Source organism: Phallusia mammillata, chromosome 5, assembly GCF_965637545.1.
Source record: "Phallusia mammillata chromosome 5, kaPhaMamm4.hap1.1, whole genome shotgun sequence".
Classification (NCBI taxonomy): Eukaryota; Metazoa; Chordata; class Ascidiacea; order Phlebobranchia; family Ascidiidae; genus Phallusia; species Phallusia mammillata.
The window spans coordinates 14,627,836-14,645,561 of record NC_137256.1 but is presented as its reverse complement, the minus strand read 5'-3'; the positions used below and the strand labels follow the sequence as shown (position 1 = coordinate 14,645,561).

The following is a 17,726-nucleotide window of genomic DNA, read 5'->3' as shown; positions in this document are numbered from 1 at the left end:
TGTTAAATTACCTTCATCTTAAAGAAGTCAAAATTGCAAAAAACATTTGATCTAATTTTCGCTTTCGGTTGTGTGAAGAGATAGATGACAAAATGTCCGTAGTCGCTGCATAATGTTCCAACTGTCCAGAATACTTCATTATTGCAATAAAATAGAGTACGCGTAACAAATGGACATGGCGCCTCTCATCCCCTTAAAACTGCTGCAGCGTCAGATAAAGGAAATTGACAAATAGATTAGAATTCAACACGTCACCGTGCACGACGTTGGGTCACAACATACTTATCTGCACGGACGATAAAACACTTGGTGGTTTGGCGTTACTGCACCAACTCAGAGGTATTTTTAGGCATTATATATTGACCTTTTTGAAAATATTTTATCGTGTAAATACCTTTGTTTCTGTATATTCAACCTGTTTCTTTCACCCGCGAAATTTTGAAAATGTGTCGTGCCCTATTGTAGTTACGCCTAAAACTACAATCACATGAAGTGACGGGACGCGAACTTGTTTTGCACAATGTGCACATTTTTAAAATGCACAACAAGCCGTTCTGGAATTCTGCGGAAACGCACAGGTCGATGGAAGAAAACGAAGCACTCGCGTTAAGTTGGTCAAGGTTGGACCTTCTCCTCACGGTGGCTTGTTGCGCGTTGATGGAAACGAAACACTTATTATCGCCCAAGTTTCAGCGGTGCATATTACTGGTTAAAAAGTGGCACCAAGCTGATATTTTTAGTCGATGCTGCGTCGTCTTATATGAATGCAAACATCGCAACCGGCCAGTCGCCCACCAGGCCAGTCTCTGGCCAGGCAATTTCATCCTTTATATATTTATCTTGTCAAGTACTACTTTGTAGAGTGTATACTTCCTACAGGTGAAAGCACTTGGCCACCACATAAATAAACCTTCCAAGTCACATAAAGTGAATAAGTTTAGCCTTTATTCTGCAATATACAATTTAGGTCATTGTTACAACTTTATTGACGCAAAACGACAAGTTGTTGCAGCATTATTGGGATCTTCTTATATCCTGGATGGATACATCATCTGTAACAAAACAAAAATCAACTATAGGGGTATAAGATCAACTATACATAGCACATATTGTCATTGCACATAGGAAATGGATTATTCAGCATGGCTAAGTTTATGCTTAGCATTATGTTGGCTCCCATATTAACCCACATGTCTTAAACTCCCCCACACATGCCAATTAGTTTATAATGCATTTTACGGAATAATAGGTCATACACAAGATTGTTAAACCGCAAAATTATGTACTTGACACTGTTTAAAGCTGTGTGGACATTGTTCTATCTGCAGGCCTGCATGCCAATTGTGGGTCATAAGATAATTTTGTGGGCCCGTGAAAATCTTAAGTTTTAATGACAACACGAATTTTTGTTTTCAACATCCCAAATAAATGCAACAATAAACTCAAAAATTTCTCATTGCTGGTTTCTACTTGTCTGTATACAAAGACCCTGATGTTTGTGATAGATACAGTTTCAGCTGCAAAAAACAATAGCGGCACTGAAATTCTTCATAAACATAAGATATGAAACAAATATAAGTTATTGACAAACAAAGTAACAAAACCAGCTTACTAGAAAGATGGCTTAGCACATTTTGCCATTGCACATTTACTGTGACAAATTATTTGTTAACATTTACATACACCCTGCACTTATTTTACAATCAGTCCATCAGCTACTTTCTTTTATAACCTTGGTTGTTTCTGCAAGCAGAATCTCATGGGTCCCCACACATGCAAAGTTGTAAATAATGCATTTTATGAAATAACTATGACAAATTTGGGTGCTATGAGTCTAAACAGGGCGATAATTCTTCAGAAAAAATCATGCCATAGGAGGTACAAACAACAAATGTCACATTTAATTTTGCTATTTTTTGCAAAATTTATCCATTTTAGGGGTTAGTGGGATAAATGGTGGGGTTACATGGCACAACTTAACAATCAACATCCCAAATTGGCAATATTAACAAACTGTCTAAATTTCATACAATCCAGACATTGTTCAAAAATTCTACCAATTTAAAGGCCTTGTGCGTACATGTTTGGGCTACAGGGTAAAACACAACAATCTACACCTATAACTAGAAGGGTGGCTTAGCACATATTGACATTGCATATACACCATAACCTATTTTAAAACATTAAAATATTTCCCACATTTATTTTATATTAGGTCCCATAACATCCACTGTCTTTTATAACCTTGGTTGTTTCTGCAAGCAGAAACTTATGGGTCCCCACACATGCAAATTTGTAAATAATGCATTTCAAGAGATAAGTATGGAAAGTTTTGGTATCGTAAGGTCAAACATAGTGATCGGTACTGTGCAAAAATAAATATGCTATATGGAGTACAAACTATTCAAATTTCATTTCATTCATACATTTTTCAAGGTGTTTTTATTTTGTGTTCTATATGAAAAAAAATCAATCAATTCCAACATTATTGTTTAAAAAATGGACCGATTTTGGGGGGCTAGTGGGGTAAATGTTTGTTTGACAGGGTGGAACACAACAATCAACAACTATAAATGGCACACTCCATGAGTTGTCCAAATTTCATCCAATTCAGACATTGTTTAAAAAATTTACCCATACTAGGGGGCAAGAGGGGTAAATATTGGAACTACAGGGTTAAACACAACAATCAACACCTATAAATGACAAACTCTGCAAGCTGTCCAAATTTCATTTAATTCCGACAATGTTTTCAAATTTTTACCCATTTTAGGGGGTTAGTGGGGTAGCTGATGGGGTACTACACCCAAAAGTTTAAAATATGAGACCACAATGACCCAAACAACAGTCCTGTAAAATTTTATCCAAATCGGCCAATGTTTAAAATTCTGATCACTAGAGGTGTCATTAGCAACATTCGTTTACACTTCTGACGTCATAAGGCTGTTAATACCCCCCTCACTGACACGTACAAAAACGACCACCAAGTATTCTGCAAGCTGTCCCATTTCATTTAATTCTGACACTGTTTAAAAATTTCACCCATTTTAGGGGGTTAGTGGGGTAACTGGTGGGGTTCTACACCCAAAAGTACAAAATTTGAAACCACAATGACCCAAACAACAGTCCTGTAAAATTTTATCCAAATCAGCCAATGTTTAAAATTCTGACCACTAGAGGTGTTACAAGCAACATTCGTTAACGCTTCTGACGTCATAAGGCTGTTAACACCCCTCTGTTGCCATGCGCAAAAACGTCCACCAAGTAATGCACAAACACAAGTACTATATGTTCTGTTGCCTTTATTACACCATTACACTACAGAAATTTTCTGTTTGTGGTGCACATCAACCTACAAAAACGTTTTACATTTTGGGGTCTAGCGGGGTAAATACTGGGGTTATCAAGTCAAACGAAGTAGATGACACATCTGCATAACCACATTTACCATCTCTGAAAGTTTCATCGAAATCCATCAAACGTTTCATGGCAAAATGGGGTGGACAAACTTCAGGGGAAAAAAACGAAAAAAAAAAACATAAATAGTAAAATGAACAAACTGTCTAAATTTGTTCCAATTCATACATAGTTTTAAAAAAATCACCCACTTTAGGGGGTTAGTGGTGTAAAAATTGGGGCTTTAGGGTTAAACACAACAATCAACACCTATAAATAACAAAATGAACAAACCGTCCAAATTTCATCCAATTCAGACATTGTTTAAAAAAAAAGTCACCCATGTTAGGGGGCTAGGGGGACCAATAATAAACGACAATTGACTGTATGGCCACAACCAACATTTCCATGGATACAAAGGCATTACAAGAAAAAAGCTCCTCAATGCTATAGTGGGATATTTTTAACTCTAACTTTACAGTTCTTGCTCATTTTTTAAAATCATAACAATGCTATGTATATTTACAAAAATACGCTAAATCTCTAGTTTTACAAAATTGATGTTCTCAGCCTTTTTTAAAACAGTTAAAACCCCTATTACAAAAACCAGATAGTATTATAGACCAGTGTTTCCCAACCTATGAGTTGCAACACAAAGTTGGGTCGCCCGTATATGAGCATCTACTCTTTGACTTTGTTCGTCGTAGTATTTTATTATTTATCAAGGCTGTAATTTCATGATAGTTCCCAATAATCATTTCATGACAATTTGGCGTGATAATGGTTAATTCTGTTTGTGACGTCATAATCTTCCTGTGAGATCACTGTTAAGCGTTGTCTGGCTGGTAATGTTTGGTCGCAAAAGCGAATAATATTTGTTTGATTTTTCAAACTGGCACAGTAATTTTCAAAAAGTAATTCGCTTTTCTGATTTAACAAAAATACAACCCAAATCGAAAGAATGCGAAGCAAGATTGTATCACAGAGAAGCAAGATCAACAATATATGTACCATCAACTATCCAATGTACATATTGTCTGTCAGTGTGATACAATAAAAATTGTTACATTTCTTTTTCCACCAAGAACAATGGCGGTAACCACTGGGCCAAATAGGCCAAGTTAATACAAGACAAACAACTGTTTAAAATTCCAACACAGTAAGGGAATTTCTGAATAAAAGGCAGGTTACCCTTAAAATAAATATTTGGGGGTAAAGATGTAAAAATAGGTAAATTCAACAAAATTTATTTTGAAAATTTAACAAAAAATGCTTTACATCATAGTCATTCAAGCCAATTAACGGCGTACAAATGAAGCAGTCAGTCATCAAACAATCCCACATAAGGCAAGGCGCAGGCTAAAAAAAATAATCTGCAGTGGGATTTGAACACACAACAAGAGCTTTTGCAGACCAGCGATCAAAAGGCTTTATAATGCACTGACCAATAAAGTTTGAACTCTTTTCTCAGAGTAAGTACAGTTGTTTTAAAGTTTCACATTTTGCAGGCTTGTGGGTAACTGCCGGCTCAAACTTTGGAGGATCAAATTTAACTAGAAGGGTGGCTTAGCACATATTGCCCTTGCATATACACTATAACCTATTTTAAAACATAAATATATTTCCTATGCTTATTTTGTATTGGGTCCCATATTAGCCATCGTCTTTTATAACTTTAGTCGTTTCTGCAGGCAAAAACTCATGGGTCCCCACACATGCAAAGTTGAAAATAATGCAATTCAAGAGATAACCATGAGAATGTCGGGTGTTGTAAGGTAAAACACAGTGATCGGCACTGGGCTTAAATAATAATACTATGTAGAAAACAAACTATAAAATTAGATTCACCCCAGATACTGTTTGAAGTATGTCCTATTTAACGTTTTAAAAAACTGACCGATTTTAGGGGGCTAGTAGGGTAACTAATTGGGTTCGACACAGAAACTAAAAAATATATAAAAACCACAATGACTCAATCAATAGTACTGGAAAATTTCAGCCCAATCCGCCAATGTTTAAAATTTTGACCACTAGAGGTGTTTTGAGCAACAACCGTTAATGTTTCTGACATCATAGGGCTGTTAACAAGCCCCTAACTGCCATGGCGCAAAAACGACCACCAAGCAATCCACTAATGAGCAACATACAACTGGTTGCCCTTGTAACACTATTGCACCAAATAAATCTTTCGTTTGTGGTGCCCAGTAACATACAAATACATTTTACACTTTAGGGCAGTGGTTCTTAACCTTTTTTCCTTGCTGCACCCCTTTCAAATCACTAACCAATTTTCGCACCCCCTTTCAAATCACTAACCAATTTTCGCTCCCCCTTCTGTAATTGCTTAAATAGAATAGACCTAACCAACCTTAATGATTCAGCATCCCCGCACCCCCTAGGAACAGTTCTCGCACCCCTTGGGGGTGCGTGCACCCCAGGTTAAGAACCCCTGCTTTAGGGGCTTGTGGGGTAAATGTTAGGACTACAGGGTTGAACACAACAATCGACACCTATAAATGGCATACTGTACAAAAAATCCAAATTTCAGCCAATTCTGACACTGTTTAAAAACTCACCCATTTTAGGGGGCTAGCGGGGTAAATACTGGGGTTATCAACAAAAACAAAGTGGGATGCACATCTACATGAATATATCTACCATCTGTGTAAATTTCAGCCAAATCCATCAAACATTTGATGGAAAAACGAGTCGGACAAACTTCGGGGGGGAAAATACCCATTTTAGGGGGCTAGCGGGGTAAATACTGGGGTTATCAACAAAAACAAAGTGGGATGCACATCTACATAACTATATCTACCATCTGTGTAAATTTCAGCCAAATCCATCAAACATTTGATGGAAAAACAAGTCTGACAAACTTTGGGAAGAAAAAAAAAGAAGAAAAAAAAAAGAAAAACAAACAAACAATTCGAGTAAAATCAATATGACCCATAATTATCTAACATGTGTGTAAATTAAGATAAATTTAGTTTCTTTACCAAAAGGGTAGAACAAACTAGCATTAGACAGAAAAAAATAGACGAAAACAATTTGAGTCCCAATTTGCAACAATAAATTAACTAATTAGCTGAGCAAACTATCAACTGAGATGTTATTTGTGAAAATTTGGAGCCATGCACTTTGTCTGGTAAACCACCAATAAATGACACCATTTAAAACTTGAAGAGTACTTACAATGCGAATTCTTTGACCAATTGCTTTTGATGGCAAATTTCTCTTGAATACAGCCCTAACCATACCACTACTACCATGAGGTCGGGTCACTTTTCCCCAGATAACTCGGGTCTTGTTTGGTTCACCGCGTGGCGTTCTGGTCTTCCTAAAATTAACAACCAACAAGTGAGTAGCTCAGCTTTGCAAAATGTTTCTGTTCAATTCAGGGCAAAATCTTGCTTAAACATATAGTCTGTTCACTATCATATTAGTTGTCAATGTTTTTGAAAGGATATGTACCAGTTTAGGACGAAGTGAAAATGGCAGTTGCCAGTGATTTTATTTCAACATGACAATTATCTGCTGAATAAGGTTTTATTGAAAAGGTTTGTGGAGAATGTAATACTTATCTCACCAAAACATTGCTTGCATCAATTCAAAGATTGGGGTAGGCATGAAACTAAGCAGTTTCACTGACCATTATTGTACCTAGAATAGCAGTAATTTAACCAAACGATGTAGCACTATCTGGCTATATGGACGAAAACATAATTAAATAAAACTTAAATTCTGTGCAGATGGAAAAAAGCAAGTTTAAAATCTAACCCTTAAAAACATACCTCTTGGCCTTGTAAACGTATGCACATCGCTTTCCAACATAAAAACCAGTTTCAGTTTTTGATTTAACTCCTTCAATTTTAATCAAAGCTGTGTGCTCATGTTGGTTTCTTAGACCCCTTGTGTACCCAGTGAATACAGCTTTTGACCAAAGTCTAAAATATATGAAACTTTAATTGTTTTGCCAACAATAATAAAAGAAAATACAATAACTAACTAAATACATTATGTACAGCACAGTATTTTTTGCTGAGCACCAACACAGTAAATATAACACATTTAGTTAATTTCCTGCTGTTTTAATCCAGTGAAAAAAAGCTTAAAAATGTGATTAAAAACAAAACAAAAAACAACCCACCTGTCACACATTTTCACTGAAATGGCTCTGTAACCAAAATACACAATATTACAAATATGGATAAAAACAATGGATAATAGTGTGAGTGACCAGCAGAACGGTCACGTCTAAAACTGCGGGCCCACTTGGATCACTTGGCCCAGCACTTCATGCAATTGAAAAACTGCGGGCCCACTATATCCAGTGCTTGTCGCGTCTCTCATAAGTACAAAAACTGCGGGCCCGTTATATCCAGTGCTTGTCGCGTCTCTTGCAAGGAAAAACTGCGGGCCCACAATATCCATTGCTTGGCCCGTCTCTCGCAGGGAAAAACGGGCCAAGTGCTGGGTCAAGCGGGCCAAGCGGGCCCGCAGTTTTAGACGTGACCCACAGCAGAAGTGTGAAGATCGCCACAGCTTTTATAACACATAATAGTTTGTTTTTAGCTAAGGCATCAAGATTGGTTACTGAAACATTTTCCTGTATCTCATTGGTGCTTTAAAGGATGCTGCTGATTAATTTTGCACATTCCAATACTTTGAACTAAAAGCTGACCACATGCAGTGTTGAGGGTATTTTTGCATTGCCATGCCAGTCAAACATTGAGTTTATGTAAAACGTACAGTGTTCGACAAAAAAGGGGAACGTCTAAGATGTAATAATGTCTTACATCACACTGCTGAAAACATAGTAAAACACACTTAAATGAGTGCGAAGGAAAGCTCTTAGGGATTTCGTTTTGTGAAGTCTAACAGGCCCTTCCCCCTTGCTGAATTTACTTGAATGACAGTTTCAACGTGGAGCTTGGGGACATTAACTTGAACGAATCACCGTATCTTCGACCAAAAATAAATAAATTTCATGAAATAACCAATTACCTGCCGCTCAATTAAAAGCTTCGCCTTGGCCACGAAATATTCCGAAAAGAGCGTGCAGATGTAAACCGCATGAGATGTTAAAAAGTATAGACATCATATAAACAGACTATTTATTGTTTGCCAAAATTCTGCATTTATTAGCAGCAGGTATTTTTTGTGATAAGATTTGTGATTTGTTTGTGGTAAAAAAATAATCCAAATAATCCTTTGGTGGCTACAGAGTTAAAAAATACAAAATATTTTTTGCAATCATGTTGTTAGTAAGGATGGCAGTACGTCAGCACGGCACGCGTCCAAAACCATCATAGGGAACGGTAGGCAGGTACGGCACGCAAAGAACGCCTAAGTGCGGGCACGGTACGATCTGGTGGAGCAATACCAAAAACGCACGATACCACCGCACTGGTACTCAAAATAAATGTTGATTCAATGGTCATTTTTGGATCGTTTACACATGCCAAGAACATACAAATTTGTCATTTTGTGCCTATTGTATTTAGCTTCAATGCAGAACATTAGAGATTAGCAGAAGCAATATTTGCATCAAAAACAGTTGCAAAAACCTCAGGATTGAAATACGCTAAATTAAAATAGATATGGAGTACAATGGTAAAAGGGCTCAACAACTGCACCTTAGGCTACGATTTATGATCACTAACAGGTGACAGAGTAGGTGGCAAGCTTGACGAAGAAGCGAGCTGCGCAAAGGGCCACGTAACTAGGTGCGACAACATGGATGGATACAAGGCGGTTAAAAACCGGCGGTAGGTAAATTACAAAATTGACCGGAACTTGCACTTAAAGCTGTTTATCAAATGATTTTTCGCAGCGTCATTGTATTAAACCACCAAGCAAGCAAATGACGTCCTATCGACGTCGAATATTAGTGGAAATGTGCTAACGACGTCGATTCGACAAATATCGATGTTTAGTGGCTTCCAGCCTTAAATGTTTACGTATTTTAGACCAGGGGTCGGCAACCTTTTTTGCACTGCGGACCGGTTTGAAACTGAAATTTTTGTCACGTACCGGCCTTAAAAACCGCGGACCGGTGGTTGCCGACCACTGTTTTAGACGTTAAATTTTGGTAACATTAGACTAAATCTCAGGGTTAATTTTTGGACGTCTTTTTGATAGTAGCCTGTATTTAGTCGAAATACAGTCCTAGAAATGTTTTTTTGGGGGCAATTTAATGAAAAACTTTACAGATTTAATGTCGGTCGTTTTTTCCGAAATGAGAGACGTGCAAATATCTTTACTTATTATCGACGTCCAAATTTCGTCATAAACTGCAGTATTGTACATCTTGAAACAGTCTTTTTATTTGACCAACATTTTTGGTCGGTCAAACAAAAACCAGACCTCGAGAATCGACCTCCGGAGATGTAAAAATTGTTACTAATTGTCGACGTTTATATTTTGGTAACTAGTAGCACATCCATCCATATAAAGTCAAAATTTGGTAGATTTTTAGTAATTTAAATAAAAGCCAGTAATCGACGCCCAGAGACATAAAAATTGTAATCAATTTTCGATTGATAATTTTGGTAATTGGAGACACATCCACAGAAAGGTGTTGATTTTGCACAACAGGCGATCGGACCTGACCTAATGTCAAACAGTCCTAATTAAAACGCCAAGACCAAAGTTATTATTGTCTATTGTGTTTGTTGTCTTAGTCTTTCCTGAGGCTTTAACGTATAGGCCTTGTAGACTCTGAACGGCCGACCTGCAAGGCTGAGCCTCACAAGGACGTTTGTCACGTTGAAACACGCCCCGCCCTTTCCCACACAAATCACACTTTCCGAATCTCGTGTAATAATCCACAGCGACAACAACCACAACGTACAGAATCAGTAATATTGCTCTATAGGGCAGGAACTTGGCCGAACATCATTCACGTTTTGCGCTCGTGGAGTGCTGATCAAAAAATGGCTGACAAACGAAGTTACGCACAAGTAAAACAGCGGTAGGATTTAAAAGACCAAGTCTGAACTTCAAGACTGGAAATCAATGAAAGCGTAATGAGGCAATAGAGATCCTGAAAAATTTGGATTTCCCAATAAAAAAAATAGGAATAGCTGAGATGCGAGGCAACAGCATCGATGTTACTTGCACATGCCGACAAAATGTTCTTGAACTTTATACAAAGCTGGCAGGTAAAGTCAAACAAGTTAAACGTTACGAAAGCGACAAGACTAATGTTGCTATTGGATGGGTGCCGATGCCGTTTCAAAATGAAATTCTAGCTAAACTAAAGTACTTTCTGATAGATACGGAAAAGTGATAAAAATAACACATAAAAAAGGTAAAGAAGGGCTGCTAACCGGAATGCGTATCGCAACTATGAGTGCTCAAGATGTGGAGAAAAAACCTATCCCTAGCTATATAAGGATTGAAAACTATGAATTTTATGTTACGTACAACGGTCAAGTTTTTACTTGTAAATACTGTGGTAAGGAAGGCCACAAACAAGCTGAATGTACACCAGCGGTTCCCAAACTGGGGTCCGCGGTCCTTTAGGGGTCCGTGAGGCAATTTTGAGGGGACCGCGAGGCGATTGAAGTAATTCTATAATCTTATTTGGCGTCAGTTTGTGCCACTAAATAAGTTTAAATCAAAGTAGAATTGAGAATCGACTGTCTCCATTGCTAAACAATGGCCTTTATTGAATGAAAGCTATAATAAATGCAATTGTTCGCGCACAATCGTAATGTTTTTGTCCTGTTTGTGAAGTCACATGCTGTCCTTGGATGATTATTATGCGCAATTTTGCACAACTGGCTAAAATCCTGCAATCAACTTTTGTTTTTATGAAATACACATTTAGGCTTAAGGACCGCGAGCCCTCGAAATAATGGCAAGGGGACCGTTTAGAAAAAAATATTAAAAAGTTTGGGAACCACTGATGTACACAAAGGAAAAGCGATTTTGCATAAATCGCCTAATTTCTGGATCCGAAATTCTTACAGATAAAAAAAATCCTAAAAAAACTTAGCGGAATTTTATGAACAATGGGGCAGTTAAGGATCGAAATTTCCGCATGGTGTCGCCACGCAACAGTTATAGTTGTCACAACTGCACAAACGCGCTCAAATTTTAGCAGAAAAGGAGATAAGAAAACCCGAAACTAAGTTGCCGGATGAACAGCTAATTAACGGATCGCTCTTGGAAACTAAAAATAGGTCATCAAGGAAACGGCACCAACGAAGCCCAACCGAAGGAAATCTACATCAAGCGAAATCGATAAGTCTAAGTGAACTAAAAATACCAATTTCCTGCCCAAAATGTAAAGAAGAGAGCTACGTAACAGAAAAAAATTCAACATTCTTCTGCTGGAAATGTTCATCGGAGTTCAACATTGCTACATCGTGCTGCAACGAAATTGATAGATTTTTGGTCCCGGATAAGGAGGTGAAAACTAATTGTGTCACATGCCACCAACCCATGAGAAGGATGCCGTGCTGCCACAAGTTTCAGCCGGAGTACCAAACAGATGAAAGAACTTTCGAATGCGTGGAATGCAGAAGGTATTCAATGTTTTGCATTTGTAAAACTGTTAATGCTATACCAAAACGGACAATGACTACTAACTGTGTGAATAATGCATGCAAATATACGCTTGTCCACTGTAGCTGCGGGAAAATAACATCTCAGTTAATGGGACCTAACAACCCGTACTTGTGCGATTGTGGCTTTGAATATGAATATGATATAGACATTGGTGTAGAACGTATTTAAATGCCTCTCACTGTAATAACCTACAACGTAGCAGGGTTGCGAAACACAAGGAAACGGCGAAGCGTCTTTCATTTTTTAAGACAAAAAAAGTTCGATATAATGTGTCTACAAGAAACGCACTCATCTGCATCAAATCTCAAGCAATGGGAGTTAGAATGGGGCGGGGAAATTGTAGTTTCGCATGGCACAACAAAAAGTAAAGGAGTGGCGGTTTTGTTTTCCAAAAACCTTTCCTACCTGAAACACGACGTGACTGTTGATAATCACGGACGTTATATAATCATTGAGCTTGAAATAAATGACCAGCAGCGCATAACGCTGTGCAATCTCTATGGGCCCAACCAGGACAACCCGCAGTTCTACGAAAACGTCTTTCGGGTTGTAGCTGATAAAAGCGCTAAAAGCGGAACCGAAAATATGGTTTTAGTTGGTGACTTTAACTGCGTACTCAATGATGAGCTAGACAAGACAGGAGGTAGAGCAATGCACACTAACCAACGCGCAAAAACTACCATCTTACAAGCTATGGAAAACCTTGAATTATATGATGTATTTCGTATCAAACATCCCAAGGCGAAACATTACACGCGCACAGAAACTAACCCGCACACGGCTAGTAGGCTTGATTTTGTGCTTGTCACAAACGAACTACTAAACAAGACAACCCATATTCAAATTGACCCAAGCACGCAATCGGACCACAGTATTGTTAGACTTACACTCAACCTTGATAAAATACCCAGGGGTAGAGGCTACTGGAAATTCAATACATCCTTATTAGAAGACCGGAAATTTGTAGAAAATACCAAAAAATGGATCGCTGAATTCATCAAAATAATGATAACGGGGAAGTATCTCCGCAAATCCTGTGGGAAGCACTAAAATGCAATCTTCGCGGTTGCATTATAAAATATGCAAGCGAAAAGAAACGAAAAGCTAAAGCAAAACAAACAGAGCTGGAAAATATACTTAATGAAATGCGAAAATTACCCCAACCCCATGATGAGCGCACAACCAGCGAAATTGCAGTTACTCAAGAAAAATATGATGATATTATTGAAAGGCATACCAAAAGCGCAATAATACGAAGTAGAGCGCGATGGGCTGAATATGGAGGTAAAAATAATGCATACTTTCTAAACCTCGAAAAACGGAGAATGGAAAAGAAAGCCATTACGCGATTAAACTCAACTTCGAAGATAGAAACGGACCAAAATACAATTTTACGCACTCTTCAAGAGTATTTTAAAACGTTGTACAGCGCGAGCAAAGACCCGTTGTGCACCACCAGCAAAATATACGATTATATTAATAACATAGCATGCCCAACACTGGACGAGGAAAAAGCGCGTATGTGTGAGGGAAAATTGACCGCCGAGAAATGCTTAGAAGCCCTCAGGACAATGAAAAATAACAAATCCCCGGGACTAGACGGTTTACCAGCGGAATTTTACAAAACGTTCTGGAAAGAATTAAAACACTTACTGGTGAACGCACTTAACAACGCATTCGAGACAGGTTCTTTTGGTGGACAAATGGCTTGGGGTGTAGTAACCTTAATTCCTAAACAAGAGAAAGATCCTCTATACGCGGAAAACTATCGTCCGATAACTTTACTGAACGCTGACTATAAGATAGCAGCCAAAGCGATCAATAGCCGTATCAAAAATGTGCTTCCGACAATCATCGCCCCCGAACAGACGGGCTTTGTCAGGGGCAGGTACATAGGAGATAACATAAGAACGCTTTTTAATATTTGGGATCACGTTGCCGAGCAAGGAACGTCGGGGGCCTTTTTGTTTTTAGATATTTGTAAAGCGTTCGACTCTGTGAATTGGGACTTCCTTAATGCAGCGTGCTCAAAATTTGGTTTTGGAAACGACTTGTGCAGGTGGATAAAAACGTTTTATGCGGACTCGAAGTGCTTGATTATAAACAATAACCACATGTCAAATCCTGTCAGGGTTGAAAGGGGTGTTCGTCAAGGTGACCCGTTGTCCCCTTCGCTTTTCGTACTCGCAATAGAATTTCTAGCCTTGGCAATTAAAGGGAACAAAAACGTAAAAGGAATCAGTATAGGAAAACAGGAAGTAAAAATTTCGCTATTTGCTGACGACGCCTTACTTTTTCTAGATGGGTCGGAAAGCAGCTTTCGAGCAGCATTTGATGAAGCAAATGTATTTGGTATGCACACTGGCTGCAATATAAATCTCACAAAATCAAGTGCAATGCACATAGGCAAGGTAGAGACAAACCCTAAATACTACCTGAAATCAGAAGGTTTAACCTGGCCTAAAACTTTCGTTAAGTACCTCGGAGTTAAAATTCCTACCACCAGATGTAGTGGTAACCTGTTTACACTAAACTTTGAATCTGTAAGTAAGGAAATTCAATCTGTAACAAAACCGTGGTTGGCAAGGTCACTTTCCTTATTGGGTCGAGTGATTATTATCAAAACGTTGGCGATACCCAAGCTACTTTACAAACTAAGTGTTTTGCCTGTAAATATACCTCGACCGTTTTTAAAAGAAATTAAAAGAAAACTTTTCACCTTTTTATGGGGCTCAAACTGGGAGAGAGTAGCAAGGAACAAACTGTGCTGTAAAATTGAAGAGGGAGGGATAAATATGATAGACGTGGAAGCCTACGTCAAATCAATACGTTTTTCTTGGATAAGAAAACTATTCGATACTGCTTATGTCTCGCTTTGGAAAAGCATCGAAACGAATATTACTTCTCTACATACCATGATATGCATCGCAGCCACCAATCTAAAACCAACCCATAAACAAGTTAAAAAACTGACACCCCTCAGGACGTTTTGGTCATCGGTCGACCTTTGGAAAGATTGCGTAACCCAGTTTTGGCAGCAGCCCACTGTTTACAACAACTGCATGTGGTTAAATAGAAGTGTACTGTTCAAGCGAAAACCAATCGCCTACGAGAATTTCGTTAACGCTGGGATACTTGAATACCACCAAATTATTGACAACAAATCGGAATATCAAACTTTCAATAAACTTTGCGAAATTTACGATTTGGCAAACGACAGTAAAAATCATTCTGACTACCAGTGTCTAATCGCGGCTATTCCCACTACATGGGAAACACACACCTCAAGTAAAATCTACAGACAAACTTCCACTGAAAAAATATTGGCAGGTATACGCAACAAATTACCAAATAGCAAAAATGCATATCAGTTTTTCGCGTCAATAAACCTACAGCGGCCGACAAAGCAAGAAAATAAATGGGAGGAGATTTTACAATGGGAACCGCTCACCACTGAAAAATGGGGAGAAATGTACAAAAATCTGTACGATTGCACAGTGGAAACAAAATTGCGCTCCTTCCAAATTAAGATTAATCTTAGGGCTATTGTTCTAAACGACACCCTTTATGGCTTCGGGATTGCTGATGCTGATGAGTGCACTTTTTGCGGCGTGTGCAAAGAAACTATGTTACATTTATTTTGTGAATGTGTATGTATACAGGCATACTGGGAAAATGTTAGTTCATGGATCGACAGTGTTCTAGGCTGCCGAATCGTTTTAAATAATGGTATAAAAACGTTTGGACTTCATAATGAAAAAATTGATCACTATTTTTTGAAACTTGTGAATTGTATGCTTTTAAACGCCAGATTTGTCATCTACAGATGTAAACTACAAAAACTGAAACCAAGAGTAGACATGTTTGTCTACCAAGTGAAACGTTGCCAATGTAACGAAAAAATCATAGCAATGAAAAATGATACTCTGTCTAAGTATAAATTAAAGTGGAATGCGCACTTGCGTTAATTGCCTTTGTGTTTGTTCGCTACTGTGTGTTCCTATGTTGTTATTTTGTCATTTCCATATTTTATCGCCAATAATAAAAAAAAAAAAAAAAAAAACGCGCTCAAATTTTCATCATTCTATGTTGGCGCTCGTAGCGAGCGGACGCAAGCAGCAATGGAAAAAGGTCCTAGTTTTGCGCAAGTTATACAACAAAGAGGTGGGGAACGGTTAAATAGACCCACTTGCATGAGCTTTAAAACAAGAAGTCAAAGCAAAAGAGAAGATGTTGTCAATATGATAGAAAAAGAAAGCTTTTCAATAAAGAAGCTGGTGGGAATATCCGAACGAAAGGGAAATTTAGTGGACGTGACGTGTACCACAAGAAAAGCTGTACTGGAGTTGTACGAAATTGGTACAAGCTGATGAAGTAAGACTGTATGAATCCGACAACTTAAATGTGGCGGTGGGTTGGGTACCTATACCCTTTCCTAACGAGGAAATTAAAAAAGAATTTGAGAACAGATATGGTGATGTAAAAAATATCCAACACCGGAAAGATAAAAAAGGACTATTAACTGGAATGAGAATTCTCACTCTTGACAGAGCCGATGTGGAAAAAAACCCAATCCCAAGCTACGTTACGATGAACGGATATGAATTTTACTGCACGTACAACGGGCAGCAAATAACGTGCAAATACTGCACAAAACCTGGGCACAAACAACAAAACTGCCCTGAAAGAATAAAAGACTACCCGAAACTGTTAGAAACTCGCCAAAATGTAACCGCTAAAGGCGTTGATTGCCCCGCCACCGATAAGAGTGGCAACAAGAGCGCTGGAGAAGATAAGAATTCAGACAAGCCGAATGGGGAACCGCTAGAATTGGACACCGCCGACACCTTCACCAAAACGGGTGAAATTGAGATAAGCAACACAGAAACAAGGTTGCCTGAAACAAAGCAAATTAGCAAGCCCCCTATGGAACTAAAGCAGGGTTCGTCGAGAAAACGCCATGAAAGAAGCCCAACTAAACCAAACCTGCACCAAGCAAAATCAATCAGCCTTAGCGAGCTAGAAATCCCCATTTCCTGCCCAATATGTGATGAAGATGGATACGTGACAGAGAAACACACCAGTTTCTTTTGTTGGAAATGCTCGTCGGAGTTTAACATTGCCGCAGCGTGCTGCAACGAACTTGACCGATTTCTGGTCCCGGATAAGGAGGTGACAACGAACTGCACCATCTGCAATCAACCTATGAGGAAAATGTCCTGTTGTCACAAGTTTCAGCCAGAGTATCAAACCGACGAAGGTACTTTCGAATGTTTGGAATGCGAAAGGTACGCGATGTTTTGTGTGTGTAAAACTGTTAACGCAATACCCAAACGAACCATGACGACCAACTGTCTTATAACAACTATTGCAAGTACACAATTGTTAATTGTAATTGTGGGAAGAAAACCTGCCAACTTTTGGGGCCTAACAAGTAACAAACCCTATCTCTGCGAATGCGGCTTTGAATATGAATTTGACATTGAAATAGGTTTAGAACGCGTTTAAATGCCGCTTTCTATCATAACTTACAACGTTGCTGGGTTGCAAAACCCCAAGAAGCGAAGAAGTGTGTTTTATTTTCTGCGTCAGAAAAAAATTGATATAATTTGTATACAAGAAACGCACACATCCGCATCCTGCCTCAAACAATGGGAATTAGAATGGGGTGGGGAAATTATAGCCTCGCACGGCACAACAAAAAGCAAAGGAGTGGCGGTATTGTTCTCCAAGAACCTATCGTACTTAAA

At 38.5% G+C, this 17,726-nt stretch overlaps 2 protein-coding genes and 2 pseudogenes across 3 annotated transcripts; 3 read left to right on the top strand and 1 right to left on the bottom strand.

Annotated features, from left to right (window-relative positions):
- Positions 1-968: 968 nt before the first annotated feature.
- Positions 969-8,486, bottom strand: LOC145227913 (large ribosomal subunit protein eL33-like). 2 transcript variants are annotated; one of them, XM_080092871.1, is made up of 5 exons: positions 8,404-8,486; positions 7,547-7,573; positions 7,191-7,343; positions 6,592-6,736; positions 969-1,052 (listed from the first exon to the last, which is right to left on the bottom strand). In XM_080092871.1, exons 2-5 carry the CDS (start codon positions 7,555-7,557, stop codon positions 1,029-1,031), a joined length of 333 nt encoding a protein of 110 aa, XP_079948997.1. In that variant the 5' UTR covers positions 7,558-7,573; positions 8,404-8,486; the 3' UTR covers positions 969-1,028. The 2 variants fall into 2 exon arrangements, with proteins under 2 accessions (XP_079948997.1, XP_079948998.1); XM_080092872.1 differs by lacking the exon at positions 8,404-8,486 and adding an exon at positions 8,196-8,293.
- Positions 8,487-8,999: 513 nt separating this feature from the next.
- LOC145229585 (uncharacterized) lies at positions 9,000-10,926 on the top strand (annotated as a pseudogene).
- Positions 10,927-11,410: 484 nt separating this feature from the next.
- LOC145229584 (uncharacterized) lies at positions 11,411-12,731 on the top strand. The gene is made up of 2 exons (XM_080094930.1): positions 11,411-11,465; positions 11,507-12,731. The coding sequence occupies exons 1-2, from the start codon at positions 11,411-11,413 to the stop codon at positions 12,142-12,144; spliced, it is 693 nt and encodes a 230-aa protein (XP_079951056.1). The 3' UTR covers positions 12,145-12,731.
- A 3,332-nt stretch (positions 12,732-16,063) lies between these two features.
- On the top strand, positions 16,064-17,484 carry LOC145229217 (uncharacterized; annotated as a pseudogene).
- The last annotated feature ends 242 nt before the right edge of the window (positions 17,485-17,726 follow it).

Bases quoted from the DNA above. Each gene is read 5' to 3' on its own strand.
- LOC145227913 (XM_080092871.1), bottom strand. The intron at 6,737-7,190 runs GTATGTTTTTAA...TGTTAATTTTAG, and splicing joins TACGTTTACAAGGCCAAGAG to GAAGACCAGAACGCCACGCG. The intron at 1,053-6,591 runs GTAAGTACTCTT...GTTTTGTTACAG, and splicing joins TTGGTCAAAGAATTCGCATT to ATGATGTATCCATCCAGGAT.
- LOC145229584 (XM_080094930.1), top strand. From the start codon at position 11,411: ATGAACAATGGGGCAGTTAAGGATCGAAATTTCCGCATGGTGTCGCCA. The intron at 11,466-11,506 runs GTTATAGTTGTC...CTCAAATTTTAG, and splicing joins CATGGTGTCGCCACGCAACA to CAGAAAAGGAGATAAGAAAA.